The sequence below is a fragment of the Ursus americanus genome, chromosome 22 (assembly GCF_024610735.1).
Source record: "Ursus americanus isolate L20-20 chromosome 22, mUrsAme1.1.p, whole genome shotgun sequence".
NCBI classification, from domain to species: domain Eukaryota; kingdom Metazoa; phylum Chordata; class Mammalia; order Carnivora; family Ursidae; genus Ursus; species Ursus americanus.
The window spans coordinates 51,911,856-51,933,717 of NC_142148.1; the positions used below are offsets into that span (position 1 = coordinate 51,911,856).

A 21,862-nucleotide genomic window follows, 5' to 3' on the forward strand; every position below is an offset into this window, starting at 1 on the left:
AATGTAAGAGTCCAAACATATAAACAAAACGGTAAAGGAGAAATGTATTTGCCTTTTGAGTATTAGCTCTAAGGAATATTTCTGACTGAGGGGTAAACACAAAGGAGAGGAACTCAATACTACAGAAGTGTTTTCATTCCATAGATGAAAAATTAAGCTGAGGCTCAGAACACATGAGATATTTTCCCAAGGTTACAAAGTAAGTTAGTGATGATTCTAGGTCTTGAAATCTCAAGATTCAGAGATTTCATACTGTCCTTAATGTTCACGCTACAGGATCCAATGACAGGCAGACTTTAGTGTAACAAGGATTCATGCAATATATACATTTCCATCGATGTCACATCAAATTCCAGAATAGAGGAGTCTGTGTTATAACAAGAAGGTAACATATCAATGTGACAAATATTCTGACTTGTATCTCAAGAAAGATCAACAAAGACAAAGAAGAGTATGACAAACTACAATGGTGTCCCACTCTAATGTTGTTCCAAATTGTATTACAAATATTTTCACCCATACAATAAAGTAGAAATACTTTAAAGTGAATACCATGTACTGCCGCCTAGATTCTACCATTAGCATTTGCTAGATTTGCTTACCACATACCTATCAACCCACCCCTATTTATCCTTCTTTCAACCCATTTTATTTTTGATGCATTGCAAAGAAATCTGCAAACATCAGTACATTTCACCCCTAAACATTTCAACATGCATATCACTTCCTTAGAGTTCAAAATTTCTTTACAAAATTACTTTACATAAAATTTATAAATCAGGAAATGCACAAATGTTAAGTGGACCATGTGATGAGTTTAGACAAATGTAGACAATGAGGTAATCCAAATCCAAAATCAAAGGTATATCATGTTATCCTCCTCCTAAGAAGCAAAGAGAAATGTTCTCTGTAGGAAAATAAGGTGACAGTAAAATCCAAATGATTTGTACAAACTGTCTGGTTAATATGATATGTAGCATATTCATTAAAAATCAGAAATATGAGAAAAGAAGTCAACATTAACAACACCACAATAAAAACCAGACAATACTTTAAAGACATAGGAGATCAGGATAAAGAAAGTTTCAAAAAGAAATGGAAATGGAATTGAAAAATAAAATAACCAAAATGAAAAACTCAGTGGGTATGGACTGACAACAGAATGGACATGGCTGAAAACAGGATGAAAAAACCAAAGGAAACACCCAGAGTGAAGCATGGTGAGACGAAAGGACGGCCTACTCAGAAAGGAAGGCAAGAGAAAGAACACAATGAAAAGCTGCTCCTATACTTGGCTGCAGAGGCACAAGGAAAGAAGATTAGCAAAAGAGGGCAGAAATGATATTTGAGGAGAGAATGCCCGAGAATTTTGCCAAAATTGGTAAAAGATGTCAATCCACAGACTCAAGAATCACAAACAAGCAGGGTAAATACAGAGTACCTTACAGTAAAAGTGCTGAAAACCAAGAACAATCAGAAAATCTTACAAGCTTCCAGAGGAAAAAAGAGACATTTCCTCCAAAGGAGCAACCACGTGACCTCACATGACTTCTCAAAGACAATGCAACAAATATTCAATGCGCAAAGAGAGAACAGATGCCCGGGTAGAATTCAATATCCAGAAAAACTGCACTTCCAAACCAAAAGCAAAATAGAGAAATTTTCAGATACAGAAATGAGAAAAACTTTTACCAGGAGATCTGACCTAAGGGAAATACTAAAAGTTATTCTTTAGGCAGAAGGAAAATAATTCTGGATCAGAGATTTAGGAAGAGATAAAAGTGCAATAAACAGGTAATTATTTGGATAACTCTAATTGGATAAAATATATATATGCATATATATATATAAAAGAATAAAACTGGGTAAAATAATAAATATGAAAGAGATAATATATGTGTACACATATAAATAATATATTCATAATATGGAATTCAAATACAGATGGTCCTCAACTTAGGACAGTTCAACTCAGAAGTTTTCAACGTTATGACAGTGCGAAAGTCATGCATAGTCAGTAGAAACTGTACTTTGAATTTTGATCTTTTCCTGGGCTAGGGATATGTAGTATGACACTCTCTTGTGGCGCTGGGCGGTGGCAGTGGCTACAGCTCTGTCAGCCCTGGGATCGCAAGGATAAACACCTGATACACTTACTACCGTTTTGTACCCATATAACCATTCTCTTTTTCACTTCTAGTATGGTATCCAATAAATTACATGAGATATTTAACACTTTATTATAAGCAAGGCTTTGTGTTAGATGAGTTAGTTTACGTCCATCAGCTCCTCTGTAAGCCTTCCTGTCTGTCTGCCAGGCTGCTCTCTGTTTATATCCTGCCTTACCCATCTCCGCTCTGCCAGGCTCTTATTTGCTTCTCTAGCTAGCCAGGCCAGCAGTCAAACAGACACACGTAGGAATACCTGGAATGATACTCTACAAACATCAACAGTGGTTGCTTAATGGCAGTATTTTGAGTGATTGGCTTGGGACTCTATTTGTCTAATGAACATTCACTTTTTAAAACATAAAGTTATTTTTTAAAACAAAACCAACACCAACAAAACAACACAATCGACAAATAACCTTTAGAGCAGTGCTTTGAACTTTTCAGACCCATAACCTAAGTAAGACATTTTACGGAAACATATATGCATTTGGATAATAAATGTTGTTTTAGAAGGTTTACAAAGAAATACTAATCCTTAGAATATGCAGGGTACTCTGAAATGTTTCGGTCCATCCTATTCTATTCTATTCCATTATTTTAAAACAATACTGGCCTTTTTTTTAAAGATTGTATTTATTCATCTGGGAGAGAGAGACAGAGCACAAGCAGGGGGAGAGAGAGAGGGAGAAGCAGACTCCTCGCTGAGCTGGGAGCCCAGTGTGGGGCTTGATCCCAGGACCTGGAGATCATGACCTGAGCCGAAGGCAGACGCTTAACCATCTGAGACACCCAAGCGCCCCAAAAGACTGGCTTTTGATACGTTGACTTCATGACCTACAAATGGTCACAACAGGTAAGAAAAACACTGGTAAGAAGACAAGTTTCCAGCGGAGTGACCCCGAGACCAGAACTGCCCCACCTGAAGCTTCTACCACTCACTGCTAGCCTGCCTGCTGGGGGCAGCAGTAAACTGAGGCTGCCCTGAGCACCACTGAACCTCGTCTCCCCTCACTTACCATCTGTTTCCACTGCCTGCATCCTACCGAACCATCCAGGCCAAGGACACTTGCACAGTTAGCCCCTGCCACGAGCCTCTCTGCGCTCGGGGCCCCTTGTCAGCATTTATTTCGACACCACACCCATGGACATCTGACCTTCCTCCATCATGCACTGTTCTCTGGTGCATACACACACATCTTACCTCCCTCACTGAGAACATGAGCTTCCTGAATGCACATTTTAAACCTTAATGGCCTTTAGGCCTAAATATTAAATAGTCTCTGAACACTTTAAAATTGAAAACGAAATCACTAGGAAACAAGTCACATTTTGCCATCCTGAAAAGAACAATACAGAGAAAGACAATTATCATATGGTTTCACTCATTTATGGAACATAAGAAGCGGGAAGATCGGTAGGAGAAGAAAGGGAAGAAGAAAGGGGGGGTAAACAGAAGGGGGAATGAACCATGAGAGACTATGGACTCTGGGAAACAAACGGAGGGCTTCAGAGGGGAGGGGGGGTGGGGGAATGGGATAGACTGGTGATGGGTATTAAGGAGGGCACGTATTGCATGGTGCACTGGGTGTTATACGCAAGTAATGAGTCATGGAAATTTACATCAAAAACTAGGGATGTACTGAATGGTGACTAACATAATAGAATAAAAAAATATTATTAATTAAAAAAAAAAAAAAGAACAGACAAAAAAATCCCGCCCCCCCCCAAAAGAACAATACATCGTTGACCACAAGAGGGCAATAGAATGCAAATGTTAAAACCCATGCCCCTTCAAGAATCTCTACTTCGTATTTTCACATGCACAAGCCTTACAGTTTAAATTTCACATACATGCTTTCAAATTAGATTTGATGAAGAATAATGAGAAGGTGTAAATAAAATGTTTTTTGGCTTCACGGCACAAAGATGTCTCAGAAGTTCGGTCATAAGTAGTCTGCAGTTACCTACTTGGCCCAAGCTACTTCAGAACTGAATTTAGATTGGAGTGAGGACTAAATGGAATGCAGAATTTAGAGCACCCTCTTGCCAGCGGTGCAATGTCAATAATGGATGCAGACAAAACTTTCCATATAGTAAATTAACAGTTTACACAATAAAGGTAAAACCACATCAGTTTAGCATTATCTCGTGTGCAAAATTTACAAGCTTTGTCAATCATATCTAGTCTTATAGTAAGCACTGGCATCCAAGAGCTTAAAACATTGCTACAGATCAGGGCCTGCAAAGTATGGCCTGTCATCCAAATCCAGCCTGCCAAGTGACTTTCCTAAATAAAGTTCCCCGGGAACGCAGCCATGCTTCTTCGTTATGTGCTGTCCATGGCTCCTTTCTCACTACAAAGACAGAGCTAAATAGCTGTAACAGAGTCCGTGTGATAAACTAAGCCTGAAATACTATGATCTAGTCCTTTACTCTATAAAGAATATGACCTCTATCCTCAATTATATGACCGTGATCACTTGAACTCAAATTAAATGGTTAGAAGTACCTTCCGTGGGTACAACAGAACGCAACAGGGCAACGTTAATGGACAGACTAGGGTAGATTTTTAAGTCCTGGACTATTATGATAAAACAATGTTTTGTCAGCATGACATATACAGTATAGGCTAGAAAGGGATGACACAGCAGGTGTGGGGCTCCAGGGAGCATGCTGCTAACCACGGCCAAAGGAAAAGGAGGGAGCAGGAGTGCGAAAGCCCCCTGCATGGCTTGTCCAGGGATGGCTCAGTGGAGGAGCTGGAGACGAGCAGCATGGGAGGGCTGAAATTAATACGCACACAAGGACACGAGCCCCGTTAAAGAAGTGGTCAAGTCATGAGGAGAAGCTGATGTTAGGGAAGAAAATAAGCTCAGCTCTGGCCTCATCATCATCAAGACACCACTAGAATGTCAGTCAACGTCACCAGGGGGCATTTTAAAAGGCAAGTGTGCAAACAAGAAGCAAGGTCCAGACAAAAAGCTTGAGTGAGAGTCTCACGCCACATGGCTGCTGGCTCCGAGCCCGAAGGAGGCAAGTGTGGACTTACAGCAGAAGAGGCTCAAGCCCAGAACTTGGTCAATTCTTGGAATCTGGGGTCAAAGAAAACAGAGGCCAGGAAATGAGACAGAGAAGACACAGTCAGGGAGTGAGAATATTACACTAATATTTTCTTAAGTCGAACCTTTGTATTCACTAAAATACAAAATACGTGAAAACCTCCAGATTGCTGTGGATTACACTGGGACTTTCATTGTTGGTTGATTTTTCCTTAATGACAGTCTCAGAAGTGAAAGGGTTCATCGCTATCTAGAAGTCTTGCCCCTCCTCGGAAAGTTCTTCATACTGCACATGCACCGGTCACGTGTGTGCACAGGGCTCCTCCCCTTCTCCCCACGGACCACAGGTCTCTGCCATTCAGGGGCCTCACCTTCAATGCGTGTGCCCAGACTCAACAGCTAGTCCCCATCACATGCACACACCCACAAAAGAGCCAGGCTCTGTCTCCCAGGGCACCGGTACCAAGATGCAGGTGGCCAGTGGCTCCAGCCCACACCACAGGTCTGCTGTCTTCTCCGCTGTACCACGGGTTCTGTTTCCTCTGTCAGAGCTTCTCCACAGCAGCACGACTAACATTTGAGGCCTGATGTTCCCTGTCGTGGGCTAGTGCAGGCCCTGTCCTATGCCTGTAGGATAATCACTGGCTACTACCCACTAGAGGCCAGCAGCATTGCCCTCTCTCCAGTTGTGACGACCAAAAATGTCTCCGGACAATGCCCCTGGGGGGGCAGAGCCAGCCCCGGTTGTAGCTCAGGGCTGCTAATCGTTGCCCGGCCTCTGGTCTCTCTCTGCCGTCTTCTTCCGCACTTGCACCTGCTTTCTTGTTTGTACTTCCCCTCCCTTCTCACTCACCACAGTGGCCACCACCAGGGCGCTGTACCAGCGTCATCCCTTGCTTTCCCCTTATTCCCCTCCCCAGCCAACTTTTCCTCTTACGTCATAAAAACCTCAATCACACGTTCATGCCATGCGTGTTTGCAGGGAAAGTACAACCATCTGCAGAGCCTCCACAGAGCTCCCTCTGGCCCTTGGGACAACACCGGCCTGGGGCTCCTCTTTGCCATGTTCATTGGTTGATGAGTATTCAGCAAGAGCTTTCTTCCCACCTACCTCTGGGTTTCAAGTTCCTTTCCGACATGTGAGGGTATTTTTGGAATGATTTGCTCAGATATAGAATTTCCCCTCCACATGTAGGAATTTTACAAAAACAAAATCTTAAAGAATCATACACAAAATCACAACACTCCGCATGAGAAATTAAAAGCAGGATTAGAGGGATCATTATTCAGTCCAGTAATGTAGCCCAACTCATCAGTAGTATTTCTTGCAGGACTATGCGCAAAAGAACAAGAACAAGTCTCCTCAATTTCATGAACTTATCACACACACACACACACACACACACACACACACACACACACACACACCTGCGTTAGCAGATGTCACCTATCCGGGAGCTGAAGAAGCCACACCAATTCAAAGTCCCATCAGCCTGGGGTGTTCTGGATCCTCTCCACCCCCACCTCCACCCGGCATTTCTCTTTCACCGTGGTCACTGATATTTACGGCAGTAAGTGTAGAGAGGACTGGGAACACCCTCATTTGATGACTGGCCATTTTGGAAATCTCCTTTTGTGAAACACCTCTTTTTTCTAAAGAGTTGTCATTCCCCCTCCCCAACCCCCATCTGACCTGTAGGCATGCCTTACATATTCAGGGTACGAGGCCATTGTTAGACTCCTATCTTCTGCCACTCCAAGACCTGTCTTTCACTCTCTTGGTGGTATCTTGCAAAACTTATTTTAAAAATCTTTTTATTTTAATGTTATCTTTTGAGGAAGAAAGTTCATAATTTTTATGCAGCCCTATTTATTCATTTCCTTTTTAGGAAATTCTTTTAATGTTTTGTTTATAAAATATTTGCCTACCCAAACGTTATAAGAAGATCTATTTTTTCTAAAGTTTTATTACTGACGTTTAAAAAAATGTAATAGTCTCACAAGGAAAACATGCAAACAAAGTAGTAAATACAATTCTTTTGGTTCAGCTAAGGGTGGAAAAAATGCAAGGTACACACAAGTTCTGCTAAGAGTCTTAAGTGTCCATCTTCATTAAAATACACAACTGCTGAACAACGAGTTTCCCTTCTACATCTACTCAGAGCGAGGTCAACAATTTACTGCAGATATTCTGCGTGGGGCGGTCATCTGTGGAAGCACACCAGAGTTCATTTTGAACCGAGGACTTACCAGGCACTTCACATGCACTCTCTCCTAAGCCACGCAGCTGTCAGAGAACAGAGTGCAGTGAGCCACGCTTGGCAGGCCAGGAATCAGTGCTCTGCAAGCAGCAGCGGTCGGTCCCGAGCCACGCCTGGCAGGCCAGGAGACGGTGCTCTGCAAGCAGCAGCGGTCGGTCCTGAGCCACGCCTGGCAGGCCAGGAGACGGTGCTCTGCAAGCAGCAGCGGTCGGTCCCGAGCCACGCCTGGCAGGCCAGGAGACGGTGCTCTGCAAGCAGCAGCGGTCGGTCCCCAGCCACGCCTGGCAGGCCAGGAGACGGTGCTCTGCAAGCAGCAGCGGTCGGTCCTGAGCCACGCCTGGCAGGCCAGGAGACGGTGCTCTGCAAGCAGCAGCGGTCGGTCCCCAGCCACGCCTGGCAGGCCAGGAGACGGTGCTCTGCAAGCAGCAGCGGTCGGTCCTGAGGCTGCACGCTCAGGGTCAGACAGGACACAGGAGGCTTTCACTAGGAATGTCATCTCATTTAATGATAAGGAAACAGACTCTGGATCAAACACTGGGCAGCCTGGCTGCACATCCCTGCTGTGACCAGCCAGCACCCTGATGATGCTGACGATGGCCTCAACGGACACATCATGACTACTCAGGGCCTGACAGTGATGGTTATGAGGACGTGACCCACGGCCTCCTTGTAGTCAGCCGTGGGCCTGACAGAAGCAGGAAGGACGTGGGCTCTGCACCGGGACCGCCTGGGCTGGGACTCTGGCTCCGTGGCCCATCCACGGTCTGCCATCGCCTCTCTGCACCTTGGTGTCTTCGCAAGGTTGTCGGGAGCGCAGCACACCGAGCACACGCACCGGCACACAATAATCGCGGGCTCCACGGATTACTTATCACCCTAGTAGTCACTCCACAAATACTGACTCCAGCACCAACCCCATCCTAGGTACAGCTCCCGGGGTTGGGAAGACCCAGTGAACAGAACAGGCAAAGTGCCGGCTCTCTAAAAGTTTATATACAATTTGTGGTGAAAGTCAGACAGCAGATACACAAACATCCGTGGGCTGGCTGTAAGCGTGACAAAGACAAATAAGCGAGTTAAGGGTGAATAACAAGTGAGGAAGCATTATTCCACACAGGGCAGCTGGCAGAGGACACTCTGATTCAGTGACATCTGAATGAAGATCTGAGGGGAGGAAAGGAGTCGTTCAGTCATGTGCAGGGACAAGAGTTCTGACCTGTTGGAAGAGAATGGGCGACGGCCCTGAGGCTAGAGGATGAGTGGGAAGGCAAAGGCAGCTCGAGCCCAGAGCGCAAGCACTGAGTAGGAGGGCTGCAGGGAGAGGTAGGATCGGGAAGTGGCAGATCACAGAGGGCCCTGCACGTCCTGACTACGGAGCTCGGAGCACTGGGAGCACAGCAGGGTCGTCACAGGATGTACGTTTCTCAGACCAGGCAGGTGACAGTGTGTAGGACAGACAACAGGGCCCAGAGGAAGAAGCAGGAGGCCCGGAGGCGAGCACAGTACCCTGGCTGAGAAGTAATGACCAGGTTAGTATCTCACCCTGTTTTCACTGATGGGAAAAACGCTTCAGGGCTTTAGGTAAGTGGCCCAAAGTCCCACAGGTAGGAAGAGGCAGACAGGGATTCCTCTGCAGCAAGTACATGCACAAATGCCGCGGAGCAGAATGAAACTAAGAGAAGGCCCCTGTGGCTCAAAAACAGAGGAAGAGAACTGACCTTACGCTTGTGCTGGCAGGCCAGCTCTTCAGATCGTGGGAAGGATTCTGGTCCCTGCTTCAACTGGTACAGTCTGGCTTGTCTGTCCCCCCACAGCCCTGCTGAACTGCCCAAGGTTGCCTGATCTAATCGCATTCCATCACCCTGGCTCAGTCCTTAAACCACAGCACCCAACCCCCACAGCCTACTCGTCCACGAGTGCTGACATCCCCACTCCCCTCTCGTCCATGAAACTTACCATTCTCCTTACCCTTCCGTTACCATTCTAAGAGCCTGGCTGCATCCTGAGACACATTTCCACTATTCTGCTGTCTGCCATTCCATGGATTTCTGCATAGCAGCTAAATATAACAGGCCCCAAATACATCATCCTTTTGCTTCTTCTAAGAAATAACTTCCTATTAAGACCACTGACACTAACCTCCTCAATCTTACCACCAACAATGAGCACCAAGATATCCATAAGCTAATCAACTAATGGCGAGGTGGAGTAGGAAGTGTTTGGACAAAGAATCTGTTAACCTTGATACTGAGAAGGGTCAGCTAGCCAGTCTGTGTGTAGGAAATAAACAAACCACAATTTCCAGAAACAACACAGATATTGTTGTTTCTTGATGGGTCCTGCAAATAATGTGGTATTGGACAACTCTTTCTTACAACAGACTTCCATTTAAAAATCCTCAAAGAAGGATAGAGATAGAAATTCATCATTAGGCAAAAATTACAGCAGTAATAGCTGTAAGAATCATCAACAGTACTGAGATTAATGGGTGAAAATCAATGAGAAACAGGATATCTGCATAGTCTCAATATATCCCCCCAGCACGTACTTCTAATTACAAAAGAGAAAACACTAACTTCACAGTGGAGAAACCTGGCCAGCACCTTAAACCAAATGATCCAAGTGAAAATCACCTGTAAAAAGGAGTCGCCTCATCATCACAGACTTCCCGATAAGCTGTGCTGTGACGGCTTCAACAGCCTGGCTGTCGTACTCTTGCCAACAACACACAACGTCAATATAACCATGAAAAAAACCCCAGACCAACCCCAATTGGCGGACAAGGTACAAATAACCAGCCACTATTCTTCAGAAGTGTCAAGTTCATGATGGACATAGACAGACTGAGGAACTGTCCCAGATTAGAGAAGACTTAAAGAGACCGTGAACAGCCACACGGTATCCTAGACCAGGAAAGGGATGGTAAGTGGGACACCTGTGGAAATTTGAGTAACAACTGTAGATCAGTTAATAGCACTGTATCCATGTTAAGTTCCTGGTTTCAATTCGTACTATGTTTATGAAAGTTTCAACATTTTAGGGGAGCGAGGTGAAGAGTATGCAAGGCTTCTGTGAACTATTCTTCCAACTTTTGATACATATTGAGAATCAAAAGAAATTCGCAGACTGATTGTTCCATAACCATGGTAACAACACCCATAACACCCACCAGAACTGCTCTCCAGCCAGCCTCTCTGGAGCCAATCTGTGGCCGCAGACCCACTGGAAACGGATGGACACTGACCTATCTCCCTGCTGCTCGTATCTGGTGCAGAAGCATCCAGTACATGTTTAACACCAGCAAACTGGAAGTCCGCCCTCGTTTTAAAGGCATCACTTCCAAACCTGTCAGAGCGCTCCTCTCTTTGTTGTCTTTCTGCTTTAAATCTCAGCAATGCAGGATTACAATGAAAGACTTACTTTTAAATGAAGGCATGAGCAGAGGCAGTGTCATTTCAAGGTAACACAGGAAACATAAATGAAACTTCCTAAACTATCATTATTCATTTTCACTTGTCATCTTTGAAAAATGGCACCTTTCCTCTCTATAAAAGACTTTTTCTCCTGCCGAGGTCTGAAACCAGTGGTGTCCTTGCAGAGCGAGGGGCTGCTACACGGCAGGGACAGAGCAGCGCTAAGCAGGACCGTGTCTTGGTAACAATGAGGAGGGTACTCTGCACTTGCTCGGCAAAGCCCCACAACACTTTCTCAAAGGCCACATGAGCCATGTCTCAGACCTGGCCCTCGAAGCCCTGGATTCGACATCAAAAGGACTGGACCATTTCCCCCAAAGCTCAGACAGTCTATTTATACCTGACTAAGCCAAACAGACCACTCTACACAGGTGACTCCAGATACCCAAATTTAATTACCAAAATTTCGTTCATTAGAAAGATCTAAGTGCTAAACTTCGAAGTTGAAATCTGTCTGATGGAAATCTCTCAAAACGGCAGGACACTGTTTGCTGCAGTATCGATTAGGACGGTATTGTGACGTCCTGGGGTGTCTCCCTTATGGAGACTGGGGGGCAAGCTGCTCCTCCCAGAGAGGCTCTGGATGACTTCCCTCTGGTCCTTTACTTACATGAGCCACATTGTCTTACTTAACTGATGTGTTCCCAACAATATTCTTTTAAGGTTTTTTTTCTTCACTTTATAAAAGCTTATCATGCTGTATGTCATCTTCTGGGACTTACTTTTTTTTTTAAATTAAGGTAAAATTCACATAACAAAAAATTAGCCTTTTTATAAAGTGTACAGTTCAGTGGTACTTAGTGTACTCACAACACTTTCCTGGGAGACTCATTCTGCCACGAAGTTATGTAGCTAAGATTCGTCCATACTGCTGCACATCCCTACTGTTCGTCCATTTTCACTTGCATGACGTTCTTGCAACTCTAGCCCGGAACAGACACCTAAGAGTCTCTCAAGGACAAAATCTGCAGTGGAAGTGCATAGAGTGGGCAACACCCGATTTTCAAGCTGTTCACCAGATGGCTGTACCCATTTACCTTCTCACCAGCAGTGCAGGCAAGAGCCTGCTGGAGCCACCGCCTCTCCACTGTCAACAACTTACTTTTGGCCACGCGGAGAGTGGCAGACGGATCGTGCGGTCCAGATTCCCATCTCCCTAATGGGCGAATGAAGCCGACAGTGGCTGCCTATGATTACTGGCCAGACTTGTGTTCTCTTTACGACGATACCGTCGTGTTTCTGGCCCATTTAGTGAATTGTCTGCAATTTTCATATCAACCGGAAGAACTCTTGACACCGTCTTTTGTTCATTACATATGTTGCAAATATCACCTCTCACTTGCAACTTGCTTTTTGCACTTTTAAAAATATACCTTTTGATATACAGAAGTTCTTTATCTTCATAAAGTCAAATCTGCTTTCTTTCCATTTATAGTGAACACTTTGGGGGTATTAAATCTTCCTACTGCAGGATCAGAGACACAGTCAACTCTACTTTCCATTAACCTTTTTTCTCACTGGATCCATCTCACGTGGGTGTCTGTGTATTATTTGAGGTAGGATCTAACTTTGTTGTTCTTCCCACAAGGAGAGCCGTTCATCAAATCAGCCCTTTCGTTTCCCCAGTGGTGAGTCATGATGCCTCTGTGAGGTCACACTGCCTGCCTCAGTTACAACCCACTGTGTGCTGCAAGCTAGCTCACAGAGGTGTTTGAAGAGCTGAGGACTCAGGAGAGCACGCTTCTATCTCAGGATTACTGGACCATATCAACAGAGCCTATAACAGAGAGTCCAAAAAGAAAAAAAATCTATGTTCAAAAACCTCCCGAGAATGGAGATTGACATCCAATTATTCTGGTGAGTCCTTTGACTAAGACCTTACTTCTCAAAACTAAAGGCAGGCATGTAGCTGCCCTCACAAAGCCACCCATGAACTGAGAAGATGCCTGCTAGCGAGGAGAAAACACTACCAATCGTTCGTTTCTTGTCCGTACCTGTCTTACACAGGAGTAGACAAGAAACAGCTGAGTACATGGACTCCACTCTCTACCCTCCACCAGTGGAAGCTGTAGGATGTCAAGGAAGCTGTTAATAAACCTCTCAGAACAGCAGGTTTCTCACAAGTAAAATGGAAAAAGGTGAGTACCCACCCACTTGATAAAACTATCATAGTAAGAATTAATTTTGGTAAAGTAAGCCAAGTGCTTCGCACAACGCCCTCCACATAGTAAGCAACATGTATTAGTGTGAAAACACTGCAACGGACACACACTAGTAAAGAATACACATTACTATTCCACCATACTGTGTTTCCTCTTACTTGACACTCTCACCACCACTAATTCACTTCTCACTTAAAAAGTTTTTACTGGGTGCCTACTACTTACCAGGCACAACTAGCTAGAAACGAGGCACAGATCAGACAGTAAGACCAAGGCCCTGTGGGAGAAAAGTCATCCAGTGGATCGGCAGTGGGCCCTACAGACAGAACGGTTGGAGAAGACCACAGGAAGAGGGGAGAGCAGAGCACTCGCCCTAAATGATGGGAGGTCCAAGCCATGCTGGAAACAGCAGGGGAGCACATTCACCAGAGTCCCAGCAGGTACAAAGACTCCAAGCAGCAATACACACTTGGCTTGTTCAAGAACGAGGAAGAGAGCCATGTGGCTAGGGTAGAGCAGGTGGAAAGTTCTCCAAGATAAAAGTCTGTCCCATTCACCAGGCAAGAAAGCTGGTGGCAGAGAAGATCCTGACCCAGTACTTTTGAAAAGGGAACACTGAAATGTCAGAGTGCAAGCCGCCGGAGTGCAGGAAGGGGAGTGAGAGCAAAAGGAGATGGGGCTGAGAGATGATCAGGACTCTCGAGTTGGCTCCACGGATGATGAGGAACTACTGGAAGCCTCTGCAGAAATGATTTACATATTTCCCTGGATGTGTATACTTTTAAAGACTTTTCAGCAAGTCCTATGAGCTCTACCTTAAAAAATCCTTGTATAACTGCTTTTCACTCCTTCTATTACTGCTCCCCCAAGCTACCAGCTTTTAGGATTTTTGTCTGGTTAGGCAAAAACTGGTTTATTGGTTTCCTGTAGGTCTATTGAATGAAAGTGTGATTTTGATGCCAAAGGCTGGTCTATAGAGACAAGAACGAGGAAAAAACGTCACTGGAGCAGCCCCCAAATTTAAATGCTAAGCAGAAGACAGTGAATGGTCAGTAAAGTAGGAGGGTTGGGCACACAAGAGGTGAAGCACAGAACACTGTTAGGTAAGAAATGACTGACAGCATCAGCTCCTACAGGAAGGTGGACTGGAGGGTGAAGGGGAGGAGCCCATGGGAGGAATAGAACAAGGCAGCAAGCCAGACCCTCAGCAAACTGGGAGTTTTACTTGGAACCATGAACTATTTAGGAATGTGTTTTCAAAATGATGAACACATTGCCATGTGCAGGCCTCTGTATTTCCATGTTAAAAAGGATAGTGAAAATCATAATTTAAAAATTGTTTACTATTGTTTGTTTTCTTTTTAATTATTAGGAGAGCTAAGTTTTAATCTTTTATTACTATTTTTGCTTTATGTATTTTGAGAAATGTCTTTAGAAACTTACAAGTTTAATAGTTCCATCTATTCTACTCTTCATAAATTCTTGTGAAATGAGCCTTTTATTACTATGTGGTTGTTCTCCATATCCCTAAGAATGTTTTTCTGTCTTGAAACTTTTAAAACAGGATATTAATAAAGCAATACCAATCCCCTCATCCCCCTGGTGAGTAGGTAGGAAAATTCTTCTATTCATCCATCCATCTCTCTCTTATCTATCCATCCACCCATCTCTCCATCCATCCATCCATCCATCCATCCATCCATCCATCCTTCTCTGTATCTATCCATCCACCCAACTTTCTATCCATCCATCTACCCAACACCCATCCATCCATCTCTCCAAACACCCATCCATCCATCTTTCTATCCATCCATCCTTCTATCCATCTATCCATCCATCCATCCCCTTCTCTAACCACCCATGCACCCACCACCCATCCATCTTTCTATCCATCTACCCATCCACCCACCATCCACCCACCCATCCATCCATCTTTCCATCCATCTATCCATCCATCCATCCATCCATCCATCCATCCATCCTTCTATCATCCATCCACCCACCCACCCACCCATCCATCCACCTGCCCACCATCCATCTATCTAAATAAAATTAAACAGAATAGAATGCCTCAGGATGAAAACCTTAGAATTCAGTGTTCTAGTGAGTCTGGGTATGGTTTTGTGAAGTACATATGTAGACCTATATGTACATAGTTCTGAGACACGTACATGTGTATGTGTACCGCATCTTAAGGTAAAATATTTCTTCCTGTAAGTCACATAAAAATGTCTTCAACATCACTGTTTTAGATACCTGTCATAAAGAGCAGATAGCTGGACTCTATTTTTTAATCACACACTAACAATCTCTGACCAGTTACTGTTAGTCTGCTTGAGCTTATTTCCAAAGTCTAGTCTGTGACTCCTCTTTGTCCTGCTTTCCAGTTCCTTCCTTCTCTCCTTGCTGTGTGTCCCTAACACCTACTCACGCACATATTATTTAGCTTATAAAATCTACTTCTAATGTTTCATGGCTGTCTTAATATACAATTTTTTTATTTTTTATTTTTTTAATACATAATTTTAAAACATGGTTGAGAGCTACAATTCTGACTACCTCTCTTCTGACATGCATCCACTATTTGGGTTCTACTTTTTTAATATAAAAAAATCAGTTCTTATCATTATTTGTTTTTAGAGCCAATGCTTACTTTGAACCACCCAATTTTTTCCCTAGTACTCCTTCCTGTATCTGAAAACCACTTCGGAAATCACTTTTCTTTCTCCTGAAATATGTTTGTAGGATGGCAAACTCTCTGAGGAAAGTACCTCTGTCACCCTGCTCTTGAATGGCAACTGAATCTGACGAACAAATACAGGTCGCCAGTTACTTTTTCTCACCACTTGGAGAGAAATGTGGAGAATTGTGAATTTTTCCCTGGTTGCTTTTAGCATCATCTCTTTTTCTTTTGTACACTATTTGACTATAATCCACCAAAGTGTAGATTTATTTCATTAACCCTGTTTGGGATCTTACGTTAGTCCTATACCTGAGGACTTCTGGTATTTGCCACTTCTAGAAAATTCTCAGCTATTGCCATTATCTCTTTGGAGTATTTCTTTTTCCTCATTCTTTCTATTCTCTTTGAGAGCCCTGCCCAGAAATGGGTTGACATTCTCATTCTTCATGCTACATAACGTGCTTTCATACCTACCACATGTTTATCTCTGTGGGCTATCTTTTGGGAAAATTTTCTCAGATCCACACTTCTGTTTACTAATTTTTCAGCTATATCTAATTTGCTGTTTTATCCATCCAGTGGTTTCTAGAACTTGTGTTTGGTCTTTTTTCAAATCTACTTGGTTCTTTTTAGAATAGTCTCCTGTTTCTTACTGACACTTTACGTTCCGCCTCCTTTGGCATGCACGGACAGGCAGTATAAAGCCTAACCCTCCCAGAAGCACCTACAGGGCCCACCTGTGCCTCCAGCCTCTTGTCCACACACCTTCACTGGTGCAGACAGTGCACTGTCAGACCACTTCTTGGAGTTAAAACCGCAGCAGTCCTCCTGAGATGGGCACGTTCATTGAAAAAGCCTGCACTGTGAAGTCAGCTACATTCAAGTCAAAGCTGTGTCCCGAGCTCTGTCCGTAATTGGAACTTAAATCAAGTTTGTTGCTTGTTTCCTCCGTCTTCACCTTGTAAGACTGGGGAGAGCTATGTGACATACATATTTTACAAGCTGCAAATGTACAAAGAGTGCACAGCTGGCCTGGCGCCTGGCTCCAGCCACGCCTCGGTGACGATACAGCAGTGGCGGCATCTTCACCACCTCCGTCAGCGTCAGGTTCAGCACTGCGTGTGGCAAAGTTCTACCTCACCCAGTCTATGCTTGCCTTACTTTTGAGGGTTCAGTCTCCATGAAAAAGAGTAGTGCCCACTCACCTTTACTTGATATCAAGCAAAATAAATTGGCTTAAAAGAACAGAAACAGAGCTTGTATATGCAGCGGTCTACACTCCGCATCTTACTGAGCACTAGGGCTACCGTCATAATGCAGTGTGCCTCTGACTTGTCCATATAAATTAAGAAGGTAATAGAATTGTATGGAATAAAAAAACCTGCAGGTATTTTTAACTAACTTCTAGGTATTCCTGGCTTTTAAACACTTATTTGATTGACTGGCAAAAGAGCTGGAGGTCAAATCTCTGCTAGCCATTGATGTAACCCAACCAAACTATATTATCATGGAATATCATGTTAGCTTGTCAGTTCCAGCTGTTTGATAAAGCTGAAAATACAAGCATATTTCTCTGGTAAACTGTAACTAGGACAAGATCGCATTTGACTAGAGATTTATTAACCTTCACATGTTTGTTTTTCTTTTCAAGTGTGTCTTCTAATCGATTTGGGTGCTGAACTGAAAGTGACCAACACTGAGTACCGTCCCCAATCCACAACCACCTTTGTCTCTGTGACTGTGTCTACAAAAACGAGGGTGCCTGCGCACGGGGCTCACCTCCTCTCACACTCTAGTGTTTTACACATATGGTTTCCGGCTAACGTGTTGCTCTGCTTAACAGTGGAAAAAAATATTATTTTTTGGAGAGAACCAGAGAAAGGACAATTGTAGAGAATCCTTTTAATTCACTTTCAGTCACAGCAGTCTCACTAAGGTCAGGACTAGTCACTACCTCATTTAATTGTAGCACGTGAACGTCAAGTACACACCCAGTCCTCTCAGGCGAGCCGGAGGGTACCGGGCTCACGAGCCGTGCTGCCCGTTCATGAGATAATTAGATGTGGTCTCCTCAGGGCTCAGGAAGTCCTGCTGCACAAAAGAATGCTAACAGGACAGAAAGGAAAAGAATGAGGAATTGAGCTCTTCGAGCCGAGGCTGAAACAAAGGAGTCCTGACAAGAGAAGTGTGACTAGCCAAAGGCCATCACCACAGAACCCCTGAGAAGCTCAGGCAGTCCAGAGTCGGTGGTGCCACAAAGACAGACGGAACAGAAGTCTAGAAGAGATCACTGGTTAATCATTACCAGCCAATTTTATTTATACAGGAGTCGTAATTACAATCAGTAAGAAAATTAAGCAAAGACGCTCATCCTCTTGTGTGTGATTTAATATGCAAACAAATAAGTGTGAGTCACGCCAAAGTAGGTATGTAATCTTACTTCCACTCCTCTGGTGGGTGTGCAAGTTCATACTTCTCCCTCACATTGGAGACACCCATATCCAAATGGAGCCAGTGAACCTCCTCTGACCGCAGGTGACTGAGGCGAAATCCATAGCAGGCCACGTGCTTTACTTTGTGACTGTCCACTATCTTCTGAATGATCCCCTAAAACATACCCCTCACAAAAATGACTGTTATAAACAAACAGAAAAAAAACAACTGTATGCTAAAAATTAATGCAATGTGCATTTCTTTTAGTTAGTTAGCAGAAATCTTTGGTAAAAAGAGTATCAAGTTAAATAAATTACTTCATTTTTCTCAGGAATCTTTTTTCTCAAATAGTATTTTTATGAACAAGGAAAAGTTCTGAAAAAAACACAAGAGGCTCTTCCCTTTTCACTAGTGATAACCGAGGCACGGAAACGTAACATGCATTTCTGCAGCTCTACCTCTGCGTCACCCCCAAAACCTGACCAAGCGCTCCGGCCGCCCCTGGAGGTCACGTGCTGAGAACTAGACCTAAGGAGGGGGTCCCACTTTCTGAACCCAGGACAGCATACTGGTTTAGACCAGGCTGCAACTTCATGTCATTTCTTAAGAAACACAGTTAGAAACATACAATGAAGGCCACGCTTCTGATAGTATCGATGATGTAGGAGAAGTTACTGGAAGCTGGGCCTACCCAATCTACTATGAGCTCTCTGTCGCTTACAATGCAGCAATCTAAAATAGTCCCCAAACCTAATGCTCCTGACACACGTGCCCATGAGTTCAGAGTTGAAGGCGGCAGGGAAGGCTGCCTCGCAAAGATGAAGCTTATCCTGGGACGAGGGCAAGGAAGCCGTAACCCCGAGTCTTGACCTGTGCTCTCACGGTTGTGGAGGTCTCGTGCGTACAGGGATGTAAATGGGCAGCACATATGGAAGACTCACAGGGGAATACAGCAGAGACCATCCGCTCCCTTACGTGAAGGTGTGCTCATGATAACCACTGCACTCTTCTCAACACTTCAGGCCATTCATAATTTTTAATGAGGCTGCTATTAACATGCAAATGACTTCTAAAGAAAATCACTGTTTTTTTAAATTAGCAATTGACTGAAAGCATATTACTTGTAATATAAGGCACATCTTGAAAAGTTCCTACGTATACTAAATATGTCTATATTAGGGCATGATGCTGTTGATAATAAGAATGTTCCTATCCCTACTCATGAGAAAAGATAAGTAACGTGTCCTATATATGCAAAACCTGTCAAGGACCCAGTGTGTCCACACTAAAGGCATCATCACCTGCCCGTGGTCAGCCTCCCCTTCAGACTACTGGATCCCAGGAGAAGGTTGTGTATCAAGCACGGGAGACTGGCATCATCGGGGAGAAAGCACGGACAAAGGACAGGCTGGAGGCGTCAAAGGCAGATGAGCTCTCTGTGGGACAGGAAGGATGTGTGCAGCCTACAGATGTCTGGGTGAAACTGAAGTAAGCATAAATGTCCTTCCTGGATTTTGATTCAAGGCCCAGAATCTCTGTCAGGCCACCACGAAAGACGCTGCAGGTTGTGTCTACCCAAGGGCACCCAGCCACGGGGCAGCGGGAGCCGAAACCCAGCCCGCCCCCTAGTCTTCACCTCTTGTGCTCTGGGGCAGGGGATCTGCCTAGGGGGAAGAGACAGCCATTTCGAGTAATTCTTTCAGTGGCAACTTCTGCAGCTTCTCCTTGCCAACAACACAAATCCCTGAGCTGCACAGGACAGGCACTGGCGCCGCTTTCGAATTCCCACGAAAGCGCTTTGTCTTCCTGTCCCAGCTCTGCCAATTCACTACCGAGAGCACACCGACACCGGTGGCCCTCACTAAAGCTCGGGTTTTAGCACATCTCTTTACTCCACAGCAGCTCCCTGCTAGCACAGACTCCAGAGCTGCCTCTCTGCTGTTAGGGCCGAAGTTTATGTTCACATCCGTCCCCAACCCTCTGTCTCACCAGGTCTATCCTTCGGGGGACAAACGGTTTCTTACTGTTGATGTACCATCCACAGTCTGAGGGAAATCCCACCCTTTCTGGATGCCCTCCCTGATGACCCCTAGCAAAGGTTATCTTCATGACCTCTCAAGGAATGGGCACACAGATGCCTACCTGCAGAGAGGCAAGTGTACGGACGCTTAGTCCAGAGCTGTGGAGCCCAGGGGAAAGACAGGCTCCCAATCTGGAGTTTTATGGGATAGATACAGTTTTAGTCCATTCACTTGATCACGCCACCTGAAGACACCCAGTGTGACCTCAGGTTGGGTTCTGTTGAACAAAGAGTTCCCATCCTACAGAACCTCCTCATTAAACAAGGTAGCAACTTTCACTTTCCACTAAAAAATTAAAAGCAATAAACACACAGACATTTCCCTTTATTTCACGTTTTGCTTTTTCTTTATGCTTCCATACTGTGTTCTGTCCTGTTTCTCTAGAACTCCTGAATATCTCACTGCTGACTCAGTTTGAATGGTGGCCAAGATTATGAATACACAGGACTTCTATATTTGAAGCTCAGTACATACACTAAGTAACTGAAATAATTTTGAGAACCAAATATTTGGTTCTGCATAACTGAAAAATAACTTTGAGGACTAGGTATTTAGTAAGGAATGCATACTCAAAAAAAAAAAAAAAAAAAAAAAAAAAAAAAAAAAAACCCAAACCCAACATTACTACCATATGGAAAAGTATGCATGTATTATTTCTGGAAGACGTACATTCAGAAAAAGATCTCTAGGGAGATAACAGGACAAGGCTTTATAATTTGCCACTAATGGCAGCTGAATTACATTTAAATTTCTCATCCTGGTTTGATGTCCCAGGACAATCCTACCCTACAGTATATAAACCTATACTTTGCTACTCTGAACTATCCCTTTACTCATCTGTATCATATCCCAGAATTTGGAAATATATAATTTTCCTGATTTTCACATGAGATATTCGCAGGAAAAGAATTCTTCTTGAGGATGAAAAGACACTAGCCAGTGTGTACACGAGGCTTCCATCTTATCAGGAACATAGCACGTAGCCTCAGAGCCATTCTACTACGGGTGGACAGTTATTTTCTTGTCAGCTTCCTTGCTCTGGGGGAGAAAGGGAAGTGGAGGTGCACGCAATTCTGCTATGAACGAGCTTCTAGCTGGCATCGTACACATGCAGCAGCACTGCTTAGAAACAGACGCACTGGGTCAAAAGCTACTTTAAAATGTGACATTTTGGAAGTATGGCCACCAGGGAAACTATACCAATTATACTTGGCACACAATGTTAGAGACTGTCCTTCACCTCATGCCAATGCTGGGTAAAATTAATCTTAAAGTGTTTATCGATGTGACGGACCATAGAAGGGGGGGCATTTCATTATTATAATTTACATTTCCCTCATTATATACTAGTGAGATGACACTGTACTTTCATTTCTAAAAGTTCTTTTTATGATTCTGCTTGGTTCCACTTGGTCACTTATCTTTCAGACTATGCTCTAGAAAGAAATAATGACCTTTCCACTGGTAGAAAGAAATCCTGCAAACCATTCCTTCATGTTCATCCACTCTTGAATGTTCACTCACTCTTTTGGTCATTTG

General features: G+C 44.0%; 1 protein-coding gene across 6 annotated transcripts in view; it reads right to left on the minus strand.

Moving 5' to 3' along the window:
• LOC148108158 (focal adhesion kinase 1-like) overlaps positions 1-21,862 on the minus strand; it is a 95,906-nt gene that overhangs the window by 7,591 nt on the left and 66,453 nt on the right. Inside the window, exon 6 of one of the 6 annotated variants that reach the window (XM_087853864.1) lies at positions 18,104-18,416. The exons of the other annotated variants lie outside the window; for them this stretch is intronic. Coding sequence (XP_087709990.1) covers positions 18,246-18,416 — 171 coding nt within the window. The 3' untranslated portion in view covers positions 18,104-18,245. Of the gene's footprint in view, positions 1-18,103; positions 18,417-21,862 lie in introns of those variants that run through there. 6 annotated transcript variants of the gene reach the window in all.